The sequence below is a fragment of the Lucilia cuprina genome, chromosome 6 (genome assembly GCF_022045245.1).
Source record: "Lucilia cuprina isolate Lc7/37 chromosome 6, ASM2204524v1, whole genome shotgun sequence".
NCBI classification, from domain to species: domain Eukaryota; kingdom Metazoa; phylum Arthropoda; class Insecta; order Diptera; family Calliphoridae; genus Lucilia; species Lucilia cuprina.
This window is the reverse complement of record NC_060954.1, coordinates 6,669,599-6,683,933: the sequence shown is the minus strand read 5'-3', so window position 1 is coordinate 6,683,933 and position 14,335 is coordinate 6,669,599. Positions and strand designations below refer to the sequence as shown.

The 14,335-nt window shown below is 29.5% G+C and overlaps 3 protein-coding genes across 6 annotated transcripts in view; 1 reads left to right on the top strand and 2 right to left on the bottom strand.

The window, feature by feature from the left end:
* Positions 1-14,335, top strand: part of LOC111687896 (protein jim lovell) — a 237,561-nt gene that overhangs the window by 5,594 nt on the left and 217,632 nt on the right. The window lies entirely within an intron of this gene.
* LOC111680030 (protein charlatan) overlaps positions 3,187-14,335 on the bottom strand; it is a 40,470-nt gene continuing 29,321 nt past the window's right edge. For 2 of the 4 annotated variants that reach the window (XM_046954814.1, XM_023441638.2), the window contains exons 2-7: positions 10,813-11,090; positions 10,074-10,690; positions 6,594-7,658; positions 6,335-6,511; positions 5,961-6,248; positions 3,187-5,651 (exon numbers count right to left, since the gene is read on the bottom strand). In XM_046954814.1, the coding sequence (XP_046810770.1) occupies positions 3,653-5,651; positions 5,961-6,248; positions 6,335-6,511; positions 6,594-7,658; positions 10,074-10,690; positions 10,813-11,004 (4,338 nt within the window). In that variant the 5' untranslated portion in view covers positions 11,005-11,090 and the 3' untranslated portion in view covers positions 3,187-3,652. The remainder of the gene's footprint in view (positions 5,652-5,960; positions 6,249-6,334; positions 6,512-6,593; positions 7,659-10,073; positions 10,691-10,812; positions 11,091-14,335) is intronic. The other 2 variants (XM_046954815.1, XM_023441637.2) reach the window with 2 other exon arrangements.
* On the bottom strand, positions 7,700-9,189 carry LOC111680031 (protein phosphatase 1 regulatory subunit 36-like). The gene has a single exon (XM_023441639.2). The coding sequence runs from the start codon at positions 9,139-9,141 to the stop codon at positions 7,762-7,764; it is 1,380 nt and encodes a 459-aa protein (XP_023297407.2). The 5' UTR covers positions 9,142-9,189; the 3' UTR covers positions 7,700-7,761.

Below are 14,335 nucleotides of genomic sequence, written 5' to 3'. Positions count from 1 at the left end.
TAGTTCTCCTACATTTTGCCCAGCAGTAATGTGTCTTTGATGATCCTGTTCTCTATGTAGTGTCTCTTAGCTTTGTCTGTCGCCCAAGATAGAAATTTTTGTTTTTTATGTGAAAATACAGTTACATGAACTAAATCAAAAACTGCAGATTAAATTACAGTCAGTGTTTCTTAAAATAAGATTAAAAACTATAGTTTGTTTTCAATCCTTGGAAATAAAACACTTTGTATTAAATACTTTTTTTTTTTTGTTAAACTAATATTTTTTTTATTGGTTTTCATTCTTTTGTGTGGTTGTTGTTGTTTTCTTTTAAGAAATGTAGGTTGTTTTTACTTTTCTTGTGGTTATATTATTATGTCTCATAATTAAACTAAAATTTTTTTTACCAACATTTTCTTCTTACGACACAAATAATTGTTCTTATTTATTTTGTTTTATAATTTTTTGGTTTTTTTTTTAATAAAGTAAAATTTTCTTTATTTAATAATAATTTGTCTTTTTTTAAACCTTTTTTTTATAAAAATCATAAATAAACTTTTTTTTTTGATAGATTTTGTTTCATTTTGCCTAAAATTTAAATTATGTATTTTATTTTCTTTTTAAATTTTGTAGAAATTTTATATATACCAAAATTTGTTTTTTGTGTTTTTTTCATAAACTTTTTAACATTTTTTTGTTAATTTCAAACCTTACATAAAAAATACAATTATTTTTTGTTATACTAAAAAATAAAAAATATGCCGTGTATTTTTGTTTTTTAAAAAATTGTTTCTTTTTTTATTTATTTAATACCATTCAGTCAGTTTTTTGTCGGCTTTTTTCCTTTTTTTATAAATAATTTAGTTTTGTTTTTTGAAATTTTTATTATAAGAAGTATGTTTGTTGTTTATTAAGGGTTTTAGTTTAAGAAGGAGAGTAGAGGAGGGGGTTAGTGTGAACTTTTCAAAAAGGTGGTTAATTGTTGTTTTACTTTTTTTCTTTTGTGTGTAGTTTTTCCAACTTAAATACTAAAAGAAAGGCTTGTTTTTAATACTAAATTAAGAAAATGAAAAAAAAAAACTTAAAGCTTAATTAATAAATTTAAATTTATATAAAAAAATTAAGGCAGAAAAATATATCAACTTAAACGTATAACTTTTCTTTTATACTAAAACACAAAAAAACTATATTATTAAATAAATGGCAAATTAAAGCTTAATTATTAAAATTATATTAATAATAATATATGTTCATTATAACTAATAATTCAACTTTAGGTAAAGAGTATTTTTCTTAAAAAAAAAACAAAAATTTTTTTATAAGCTTTAAAGTTTTTTCTTTAATGTATTTTTTTTTTTTTTGTTTGTTTTTGTTTTAGACGAAATCATATTTCAGGTACATCACAACTTAAAATTTAAACTTAAATTTGTCTTAAAACTTAATTCATTTTTTTAAAAATTATGGAAATTTGTGTTATAAGAATAGTATGTATGTGTTTTTGTTTTTGTATTTTTAATTGTTTTTGTAATATAAATGGCAAGCTAAACCGCCTTTATTTTTATAAAAAAAAATTTTCTTAACAAATTAGGAAAAAAATTTTTTCTTCAATAAATACTTTTTATTTCAAACTTAATTTTTAATTCATTTATATAAAAAAACAAACTTAATTAATACTTTTAAAACAATTAATTCGTTTTTTTTTTGTTAAAATTTGTTAAATTTTTTTTAACCAACTTATTCCTTTAAAAAGCTTAATTTAAAAAAATAAACTAAATTTTATGCTAAAAATATAAAATAAATAATAAATTTATACAAAAAGCTGAGAAAAAAAAGTAAAAAGCTTTGGCAAGCTTTATTTAAAATTCTTAAATTAAAGTAATTTCTAAACATAGTAAATGAGATTTTATAGTTAAATATTGGCAAAAACCAAAAAAAAAAGCTTTTGTAACTTTTCACAAAAAGCTTTTTTCAACAAAGCTTTTAAAAGCTTTTTTTACAAAAAGCCTTAAACTATGGTTGTTTTAATAAGTTTTATACAAAAATCTAAGAAAAATAGTAAAAAGCTCTTTTTAAGCTTTATCAAAAGTTTGTCTTACAAAATTAGCAAGCAAAAGCTTTTAATGAAATCACTAAAAAGTTAGTTTTTTTATATAAATTTTCGTATAAAGGCAAAAGCTTTGCAAAATCTGAGAAAAATAGTAAAAAGCTTTTGTAAGCTTTATCAAAAGCTTTTCGTACAAAGTGAATAAAATAAAAGCTTTTAATGAATTCACTAAAACGTTTTTTTTAGATCAATTTTCTTAAAAGTGCAAAAGCTTTTCAAATACAATCTCAAATGAAAAGCTTTCCAAAAAAAGAGCTTAAATTTCATAAGTTTTTACTCAAGAGTAAACGAAAATACTAAAAACCATAAATAAAGCTTATGAAAGTTTTCACAAAGAGCTTTTAAAAGCTTTTTTACAAAAAAGTGGTAAATTTTATGAATTTTATACACAAATCTGAGAAAATAAGTAAAAAGCTTTTGTAAGCTTTAACAAAAGCTTTTCTTACAAAGTAAGCAAGTAAAAGCTTTTAAAGAAATCACTAAAAAGTTTGTTTTTTTTAGATCATAGAAAGCCGAAAGCTTTTTAAATAGAATTTCAAATGTAAATCTTGCTAAAAAAAAGAGCTCTTAGAAAGACGAAAGTTTTTCAAATATAATTTCAAATGTAAAGCTTGCTAAAAAAAAGAGCTTAAATTTCATAAGCTTTCACTGAAAATTAACGGAAAATACTAAAATACTTTTAATACATTAACTTGTTAAGCAAGCTTTTTACCCTAAAAACTTTAAAAAAAAACAAGCATTTTTAAGCTTTTCTTAATTTGCAACAAAATGAGCTTTATCCAAAGCTTTTCTCATAATGTTAGCAAGCAAAAGCTATTAATAAAATCACTAAAATTTTCATAGAAAGGTGAAAGCTTTTCAAATTTCAAATGTAAAGCTTTTTTTAAAAAAATTTAAATTTCATTAGCTTTCATTCCAGAATAACAGAAAATACTAAAAAAAACTTTTAAAAGCTGTTCCTGTTAAGCTATTTGTTTAAAAATATTAAAAGCTTTTGACTTATAAGCTTTAAAAAGAATAGATTTTTTAAGCTTTTCTTATTGTGTTTACAAAATTACTTCCTTTTTTTAACTAAAATATTTTTTTTTTATAATTTCATTTTGATGAGCTTTTTTTTAGAAAGCTTTTTAAAGTTTTACATTTAAGGAATGAAAATATTAAAGTATCAAAAGTTTTAAAAACAAATGTTATATTTTTGTTTAAGGCAATATTCAAAATTTAACAAAGAAAGCTTTTTTCCCAGAGTTTTCTGTTTAAAGCTTAATAATTTTAAATGTTATTTAAATTATACTTTAAAAAGCTTTTTATAAGCTTTCATTATATAATTTAAGACAAAAAACAAAAGCTTTTTATATATGTTTACAAAAAGTATTATTATCTAGGAATAATATTTCCCACACAAAAAAAGTTTCGAAAGCTTTTTGTATTTAACAAAACGTTAGAAAAAAAACTTAATTGTTAATACAACAAACTATAAAATAAACAAATTCTTGACTAAAAAATTTCAAATGCCCAGTTATTTTACCTTTAGCACCTTCTTCTTTTTCTTCTTCTACTTTCTAGTCTTCTCTAAGCTCTGGCCACCTTTCTGTGCACTTTCATCTGATGTAATTTTAAATTATATTTTTGCTTGAATTTCTCACCACATTTTTTACATTTTTGTGGTTTTTCCGAATGCTTCCACAAGCGATGCAAACACAACGATGCCTTAGTATGATAGTTAAACACTAGCATTGATGAACGTTTCGAATTGATGCAATCCTTACAGCTTAGTTTATGATCTACCATACGATTAAGATATTTATCTCTTAACATAGCTATAACCATCTCTGGTGGTACACGTATCTTTTTAGGTTGAGCTTGTTTGCGTGACGAACGTTTATCGGCATTTAGCCCAATGTTATTAAGTAAAGCATTAACTGAGAAATTGGCATAAGCTTTGTGAGCCGTTTGAGTTTCTATGGGATCTTGAGGTTCTTGTTGTTTGAGAGTAATATCCTCGGGTTCTTGTTTTACAATAACCTTAACACTGTCTTCCTCTTGTTCTTGTTTTATCTGAACAATATCGGTGTGATCATTAGCAGGCTTTTTACTAAAATCTAAAGGTGCCGTCAAATATTGTTGCTGTGAAGCGGCATCTGCCAATAGAGGCAATAAAGTGGCCAATTGTGATATAGATTTCTTATTCGATTTATGTTGAGTTAAAGCGGCTGCTGTTGGTGGCTGCTGTGTGGCCGAAGTATTTAAAACTCCTTGTGCTGTCGCTGCTGCTAACATTTGTTTCTTTGGTGATATTCTCTTATAAGAATCTGAAGCTAAGTCACGTTCTCTTTTCAAAGGTAAAGGTGATTTTTGTATAAGAACACCATTGCTTTGACTACTATTTGGATTATTATTATTTTTGGGTGTAATGGTTAAAGTAATATCTTCTTTATTTTTCAAATACTCTATATATTCTTCAGTTTCACTTAACATTCTTTTGCGTTTAGGTGAGGTTTGTAAATTTGATCTCTGTTGACTTTGCTGAGCAGTAGTTGTTGCTGTGGGCATATTGGGAAACATTACCGGTGTTTCGGCAGCATAATATTTGCTTATAATATCTTTAACATAATTTTGAAATTGTGTACCGATTTTATTTAAATTTTGAAATTCCATTTGTGTTAGAAATGTTGCATTATTGTTGTTTTCTTTATTGTGTTGCAGATCAAGACGATGTTGATAATTATTGGTGTTGTTATTATTATTATTGTTATTGTTAATAATAATATTGTTGTTATTAATATTGGTTTTTGTTGACGACTTGTTGTTGTTGTTATTAATTTTATTTAAATTTGTATTGTTGTTGTTGTTATTATTATAATATTGACTATTATATTTATACGCGGGAGACGATCTAATAAGCTGCTCTTGATTTTCTTGATCTTCATTGAAGATTTCTTGATTTTTCATTATATCTATATGGCTAATGTTGCCATTGAAGTTGCTGCTGCTGTTGTTGTTGTTATTGTTGTTATTATAAGCTGCATTTATAAAAATATCATTTGCATTCGTTGATGATGAATTGGAAGATGCTTCTTGCAAATCATAATTTTTATGTAAATATGTCTTTGACATCGTCTTTCTCTGCTCGTTATTATTTAATACCAAATTATAAGCCTTAGTAGATCGTTCCATTTTAATCGGTGACATATCATCACTAGATGATGCTGTCGATGATGATGAACCCGAAGAGGGTGTATTTTCATCATCACCCGAAGAATGTTGACGCTGACGTTGACCAGCATTACCATTTTGATTAAGGAAACCATTTGTGGGTGCATATTTGGAACGCTGTTGTTGCAATTGTTGTTGTTGTTGTTGCTGTTGATAGACAAAGCTCAAATTGTTGGCATTGCTAAGACTTTGCAGTAAAGCAGCTGCTTCTTTAGTCGTCCATTGTGAAGGCAGTTTATTATTGAACAGGAGTTGATGATTTGCTGGTAGTTTCAACTCGTGCACGCCTCCCGCCTTATGAAAATCCTGAGCGACTGAAGCTGTATTGCGACTAATTGCGTCCATTTTTAAAAGACTGTAAAAATACAAAAGAAAATTTATAAGTTTTTATGTTAAAAATATTTCAAAAAAAAAGCACAAAGAAAATTTAAGTTAAAAAAAGATAAATAACAAGATATACTTTCAGATTATAACTGATTCATTTCCAAAAGGAAACGAACGAAAACAAACAACAAATTAACTTCTCATTAAATAAAGCCATACATTTTGGCGGTAAAATGAAATAAAAAGAAAAAAACTGAATTTAAAATTACAAATAAAAAAAGTTCTTTAAACGAAAAGCAAACAGAAAAAACTTTAACACAACATTTAGTTTTATATGTACCGCGCATAATCTTCTGGATCACTTCCGTCCGCCTCAAGATATTGAAATAAACGCTCAGAGCCACGTTTCTGGGCTGCGGCGTTTGGCAGGCCTCCCGTCAACAAATCGTGCGGTGGTATTAAAGAGCCATTGGCACTTAAACGCCAACCCACCATTGAAGACGGATTTACAATAATTTCTTGTAAAGGACCACCTGTTGTAATATTACCACCTTGATTATCTGTAGTCGTAGTGGTATATATAGTAACAGAATTGCCATTTGTTGTAGTGGTTGAAACATTATTAACACTAATTAAATTGTTTTTTGTATAAGAAGTAGAAAGAAATGTTAGATTTAATATATAAAACTTTACTAGAATTATATATTTAATTACCTAAAATTGTTATTATTTTGAAATTGATTTAGTTGATTATTATTATTTCCTAAAGTATTGCCAATTGTACGTAATACATTTAAATTATTTGATGAATTGTTGTTAGTAGTTGTTGTAGTATTATTTGTAGAATTATTGTTATTATTACTATTACTACGATTAGAAGGAGTCGTAGGACTTTTGTTAAGCAAAAGAAATTTGAGAAAAACAGAGATTATAGTTATTTAAGAATAAAGTTTAAAATAATAAAAATACTTACTGCACTTCATTCAAATGTTGTTGATATTCTTCCAAAGTGTCACCTAGATAAGAGCATTTATTACAAGCTCTTTTATTATGTACTTTTAAAACGTGAGTGGCCAATCTTTCCGAACGAGCTGCTTTATAATCACATAATAGACATACAAAAGGTTTTGTATGAGTATTTAAATGTCTCTTGAGACCCCATTTATCGGCACCCGACCAGGGACAATAACAGCAGGTAAAACGTTTCTCACGTTTGGGTTTAACATTGGCCGTTTGACCCGTCACCAAAGAGCCATCATCATTCTTTTCCTGTTTCATTTGCGGCAAGGGGGCATCAGTTGCTGTGGCCACAGCCTCTATGGTTTCGGCTATGCTGAGACTAGATGATGTAGGTTGACGCTGCTGTTCCAAAAAGGCTTGTTCCAAATTAACATTCGCCTGAGTCTGGAAGATTATAGGTTTTTGCTCAATTAGATTGTCATCATTAAGTAAATTACTATTAGTAGTAGGAGTAGTAATAGTAGAGGAAGAAGAGAAGGGTGTATTTACCGTTGTTATAGTAATATTACTTCTACCGCCACCATGATGATGACCACCACCACCACCCGAACTAGAGGGTACATGTCTTCTTGTCTTATTGATATCATATTGCATTTCACGATGCATACGCAAAAAATGTTTCTTAACATGATCGGCCCGATTGAATTGTTTTAAACAGGCATAACATTGGAATGGTTTTTCATCTTTGTGAATATTCTCGTGACGTGTATAGAGATCACGACGATCTGTTGAATAAGGACAATGTGTGCAGGCATAACGTTTTTGTACCAAAGGTTGTCCATTGTTGTTGTTATTATTTTGATTATTTGAAGATTTCTTACGACTATTGCTACTCGTTGAACTACCACCAGAGGAAGATGTATTCGAGGATGTTGATGTATTAGCATTGGGAGGTGTTTGTTGCTGTTGCTGCTGTTGTTGTTGTGTCATATTACCCGAGGTCGAGGGACTAGTATAGATAACATCAGTGGCATTATTTAAGTTTGGAGAGGTATGATCATTACGATTTTTATTAGTTCTGTAAAGATTTTTTTTAAAAAGAAAATACAAAATTTTTAGAAATTTAAAAAAGTTTTTATTAAAAAATAAAATTTAGAAAAAAATTTATTGAAAATACAATTTCATTTCTTCTTTCTTAATTTTTCTTTGCGTGCTATAAACTTTTTAGTTATTTCTTCTACTGATGGCCCATAACCAATATGTTCAAGTTCTTTTTGACATTTCTGCCATACATCCGTTAGAATACCTTCTGTTTTAAAGAAATTTATAATTTCATCACGTTTCAACCATTTTCTCAACATTTTACGATCCCATCCCTCAAATGAGTGTTTTAATTGATAATACGATTCATATTTTTCACAATTTTTACGCAAGTTTTCTTCATCTAATTTTGGTATTTCCAAATAAGGTTGTCTTATTATACGATAAGGATCATATAATTCAGAATAGTTTTGAAATCTTACTGCCTCCCAATTGATCGTGAGCATAGTATCATAAATTTTCCTAGGATGTCCTAATATACCATGACTAACATCAATTAAAGAAAGTTGTGAATCGGGTACAATAAATTCCAATTCAATTTGAAATATACACAAATCAGTACCACGATATTTACGTTCTCCTATCCATAGTAATGGCACATTTTCCTTTTCCACATTCATGAGTTCCATAATAAGAGGTGAATTTTGTGCACGATAATTGCAACGTTTATAATTCTTGCCATACAACATGCTTGCCTCTACAGGAGAAAATTGATAGCGCTCACAACGTACTAGGGAAAAATGTTCCGATCTAAATAAACGATTCATTTCCATATCGATTAATTCTAAATCTCTTCGAAACATAGCTATCCAAACGAAATTTGTGCAAAAAGCCAAAAAACCTTCATGAAAAGCTTTATCTTTAATGGATTGTGATATATTGACTATAGGTTTTAGATGATAGAATTTACGCATCTCACCATTACCCAATAAAATCTCACTGTATTCTCGAGCCAATATTAAACGATATTGTGAAAGATGTTTCGAATATATTCTTTTGATTTCTGTACTCTCTTCACTTTGTATTTGGGCCTTTTCACCCCTTATCTCATCTCTACGTATGAGTATAAATTCTACAAATTTCAGAAAATATTCAAAATATATTACCAAAGCTTTAAGGAATTGATGTACCGTTTTCGTATTGAGAAAATATATAAAATCTTTAGTTAAAATCTCTTTGGGTGATAAAAACATCACCAAATCTTTAATATCTTGCAGTAGTACAGCTTCATAATCATGTGTTGTATCGGGTCTTTGAAATTCTTGACGAAATATCATTTCTTCTAATTGATTGATTGTTGCTAGAAATTTATAGCCTCCAATATTGATATATTCTTCTTTGCTTACCTCTTTAGAGGCTTCTTCTCGTGAATCGAAATGAAGATTTTCTTCATCATCATTCCAAATCCATGTACCGTTTACATAACGTGGCACAAAATTATCGGTGTGTATGCGAATCATTGAGGGTTTTAAGTTGTATTTTAGTATTTAAAATTATTAAAAATTATGAAAAAAAAGTCTTATACAAAAGCTTTAATTATAGAATTTAGTTTGTCAGTTATTTAAACTATACAGTTGCCTCTTACAATCTCAGGGAATGAACCCTATTTCTCAGATTTAACTTTGTCTCATATTTGTTCATGTAGGAAGAAAACTTTAGTGGAACAAAGAAAGAAGCTTTAGCTTTAAATGTCCACTGTTATAAATAAATCTTCACCGGTAAAAACTCTACTCATTAGGAGTTAAATATAGGAAATTAATAGCTTTTTATAATGTTTGTTATTAAACTTTAAGCTAAAAGCTTTTAAATTTTCGCAAAATTAAAAGAAGAATAGATTTTTAAATTTGTAGAAAGCTTTCTATTCCGAAATTAATAGATCAGCAAATACATTTTTCAAATATGTCTTCTTTATTGAGCTTAGAAAAGAACTAAGATAGAGAAAGCTTTCGGAGAAGCTTATTCAATGAAAGCTATTAAACTTTGTAGGACTAGATCAGCAAATTCAACTTTCAGCAGCATTTGATTTCTTTAAGCTACGAGTACAGAAGAAGCTTTAAAATAGCATAAAATAAGCTAAAGCTTTAGCAGCTTTAAGCTTTTGCTGTTTCTTTACTCATTAAGAATGAAGTGAAGAATAGGAAAAGATTTCTCTGAGAAAGCTTTTGTACTTTTTTATACCCTTTAACAACTATTTTGATATGATTTCTTTAACTTACTTTGACTTAGGAGTTGCTGCTGCTGTTGTTGTTGTTGCTGCTTTAGCAGCTTTAAGCTTTTGCTGTTTCTTTACACATTGAGAATGAATTGAAGAATAAGAAAAGCTTTCTCTGAGAAAGCTTTCGCACTTTAATTACCCTTTAATAACTATTTCTATATGATTTCTTTAACTTACTTTGACTTAGGAGTTGCTAATTGTTGCTGCTGCTGTTGTTGTTGCTGCTGTTGCTGTTGTTGTGGTTGTGCTGTGGTAGTTGAATAACTTTGTAATTTACCACTTGGTGTAGTAGTCCACTGTACAATTTGTGTAGTAGGTGCGGGTTGTTGTTGCTGCTGTTGTTGTTGATCTTGCTGTTGTGTGCCCTCATTAGACCATGTTTGCTGTTGTTGTTGCTGCTGTTGTTGATCACCTGTCACATTTTGTTGCTGCTGCTGTTGTTGTTGTTGACTACCAGCAGCCGTTGTTATAACTTTATTTATAGCCTGTGTACTTAATATAGTACCGGTTGTGGTGGCAAAACCATTTTGTTGCATTAATGCCGCCAAACCGAATGCCGTACTCAAATGATCTTCCGATTTGAAATTTCCACCTGTATTTGTGGTGGTTGTTACAACCACAGAGCCCTCTGGTTGTTGCTGTATAACAACATTTGTGGCATTTTGTGTTGTGGCGGCAGCAATAACAGCTGCTGTTGCAGCCGCAGCCGATGCAGCAGCCACCGAGGTAGCTGTTGCATTATTGGGATTATTATGTTCGTATTCAATTGTAGGTTGTGTAGAACGATCAATTTGCTAAAAAAAATAAAAAACAGAAAAATATGTTGTTGTTTTTTTATTACAATTTGCAATTTCCTTTGTTGTTTAGTTTTTTTTTTCAAGTATTTGTTTAAGTTAAGTTTCATTTGAAAACTTACCAAATTTGTAAATGATCTTTGTTCACCTTCTGGTGCTGCTGTGGGTCCTGTTGTTGCCACCTGTGCTACGGGGGTTCCTAGTGTATGCAAACCATTTCCGGTCTCTTCACCATATAATTTTCTTGTGATTTCTTTGAACATATCTTCATAGGCGGCCTCAACATTTGAGGTCGGTGGTATTACTGTTGCCATGGCTTTTTCAACACTGCTGTTGATGCTTCAATAAAACCTTTAAATGCAATATTGCTGTTGCTCTTCTTACTGCCAATCCCTTTCAACTGTAAGCAAAAGAAGAAGAATAAGAAAACAATGAAAAGAATATATATATAAAATAAAGATTTGTTGTTGTTGCTTTTATAAACATCCGCTTTGTGTTTTCTTTAAGTTTGTCCGAAATTCTTTAAACAAAAGTTAGGGGGCGTCTGGTAGTATAGTGTGGTTTAATGTTTTTACCATATTCCTGGAATACTCTATCGTTATGCATAAATTGTTAAAATAATGCCAATATGTGTCTTGTTTTTAAGTCGTTTTCTTATTCCGTCATTTAGTACCATTGATGTTATTTTGTCTTGAATATATCTAAAGACAATATAATTTGTAAACTAAAGGGGATTTTTTTTTGCGATGTTGTACTAGCCAAGAACCCACATTCTTAGTTAGTTGTTGTTGGTGGCTTTACTCACAAGATGTGAGAGAATGAGTCATTATGATGTGTAGTTGTTGTTAATTATGATGAAATTTGTTTTGCCTTTTAACATAACGTTTAAGAAAACTTGCCGTTTTCGTATGTATTACAATATATAGAAGCTTCCTTTTAATTATTTGTTATAAAATACTTTTAGGCTTTATAAATTCTAAAGATATTAGCATACTTTTCAGTGTAAGGATTTCAAAAAATACTCTCCTTTATCTGTATAAATCGTTTACAATTGATAAAGACAAGTCAAGAGTTGAAGGCAATTTAAGGCTTAAAATCAGACGTCCTTTTTATCCTTTCTAATGAATACAATTAGGCACTTTTTCTTTGAAATTCTATAGCATACAATTAGGCAACTTCCTAAATACTAAACTACTTCTAGGCGCCTAATTTTGTAATACCTTTTATGAACATTATTTCAATTTAGAAATCTTTACATAAACCTATTGTTTCCTATAATAACAACTACTCCTTAACTTAGCTTTTAATTCTATATTTAAAACAATTCTTAAAGCATACTTTTAGGTTTATTATAAGGATTTTTTATTTTTTAAATTGTGTTCTCTTTAAAGGTTTTTTTTTTTTTTGCTTTTCTTGTTGGTTAACATAAAGTTCAAGGTTATATTGACAATTCCTAGTAGTTAAACCCAACCATATATTTGCTAACTTTTTATATTCAAATCACATTCAGACAGACAGACAGACAAACAACACAAGCCACCCACCCACTTTTTTTCAAGTCATATTTTGACGCCAGACTTTATATATTTTTTTTAATTTTTTTTCTCCCATAAACTTTTATTCGAATAAGTGTGTTTGTTCTGCATATATTTACGTTTTATATATTTTTGTTGTTGTTGGGGTATTTATTTTACTCTTTACTGGAATCAACAACAAAAAAAAAAAAATCATAAAAAAAAACTTTGTATACTTTTGTGAATGAATGCTCTATATTTTTGTGCCTTAATATTATAAGGTTTGTAGGGGATAAGTTATGGTTGATCATAACGTTTGTTTCTGGGGGGGGGGGTGTAGTAAAATATAGACAATTGAGAGTCTTGTAATGAATGTTATTGGATTACTTTCATGTCTTAGACTAGGTTATTTTAAGTCTACTATGAATTGAGGCATTTCTCAACATTTCATATTGTTTCTAATGAGAAGTTATAGTCGACAGAGGATTATATCTCGAGGTAAATGTTATGTAAGTGTCGAAATGGAATTTTTATATGCTTTCGATTATGGGCTTCTTTGAGACCATTTTAACCTGAAATATCTCTCTGTACGTTTTGTTTCTGATCGGTAGTTATAGTTGATTAACTTTCTCAGCTCAATTTCAATGCTATTGTCTAAGCAGTTATGACCAATAAGACGTTGTTTGACAAATCCAAATCTGCTATCCCAAGGACCATAGTCAACGTTCAAGACTTGGTCTATGGGTTATAGTTAGCTGACTAAGAGACAAAGTATACAAGTCATCCATTATCCTCTTTGGTTACTATGAAACGAAGCTTTTCTCTTAAAGCATTCTTCCTGATCGGGTGCTATAAGTATTGTCCCTGATCGGGTGCTATAGCAGACATTGACTTTCGACACGTCAATGTAGATACTAATGATTGGGTATTCTTGGTAAATGAGTCTTAGTTCGACGGCCAAGAGTTGGAGTTATGATCGTTTTTTTTTGCCGACTAAGATCTGTAATTCTTAAAGAATTGTCCGTGATCGGGTGCTATAACTGACTTTGACTTTCGGCATGTCAATGTAGATGCTGATGATTGGGCAATCTTGGCAAATGAATCTTACTTCGAACGACCAAGAGCTCAAGATATTATGTCAAAAGATTCCAATTACATAGGCACTCGTAAGACCAATATGAACTCAAGAATTTCTCTCGTCATATTGTCCTTGATCGGGTCTTTTTTTGCCGACTGAGATCTGTATCTCAATGTTGAAGCCAAGGATTAAGAAGTCGTAGCTTAACGTATCTTTAAACCCGAACCGAAGCCTTTCTCTTAAAGTATTGCGCCTGGTCGGGTGCTATAGCTGGCTTTGACGACATGTCAATGTAGATGCTAATGATTGGATAATCTTGGTAAACAAATCTTTGTTTGACGACAAGGAGACGACCAGATATTATGTTAACAGATTCCAATTATGTCATGAACTCAATTTAATCGATTTTATTCTCTCAACGTAGAAGCCAAGGACTAGGAAGTCATAGTTAAACATATCTTTAAACCCATTATAAACACATCGTAAAGTCTCCGATCGGTAGATATAGACCGATATAGAATAGGTTGCCATATAGAATGTTATATTCCTAATCATTTGGTAGAGTACTTGAGTATGCGTTTAAGCCTTAACATTTTCTATTTACTTATTCAGTTTTTGTTTTTTCTAACTAAAAATAAAAAAGTGGGTGGATGCTCTGGCTATACAAGACATCATGTCATACTTTATATCAGAGTTTGTCTGCTGTTGTAGCATTAAAATAAAAATGGGTGTAAAGGTATTGAGAGTCTGGGTTAGGTTGTAAGGCAAAGATATGATATTTTTTTTTTTCAAATGTGTTATTCTCAGCCTTATTAGATAGAAAAAAAATTCAACAACAATAATAAACTCAAACCTTAAGATTTAAACTTTTTGTAAAGACTTATTTTTGTATTCTATTTTTACGAGTGGGTGCTAAAAGCAACAGTTGTTTATAGACTCATAAAATCAATGTTAAAAAGTTTTAAAAGTCAGGGTTTTAGTTACAGCAACAACCTCAACAACAACAAGTTCTTTAAAAAGGACTTATTTTGATATGAATAGTTGGGATATACA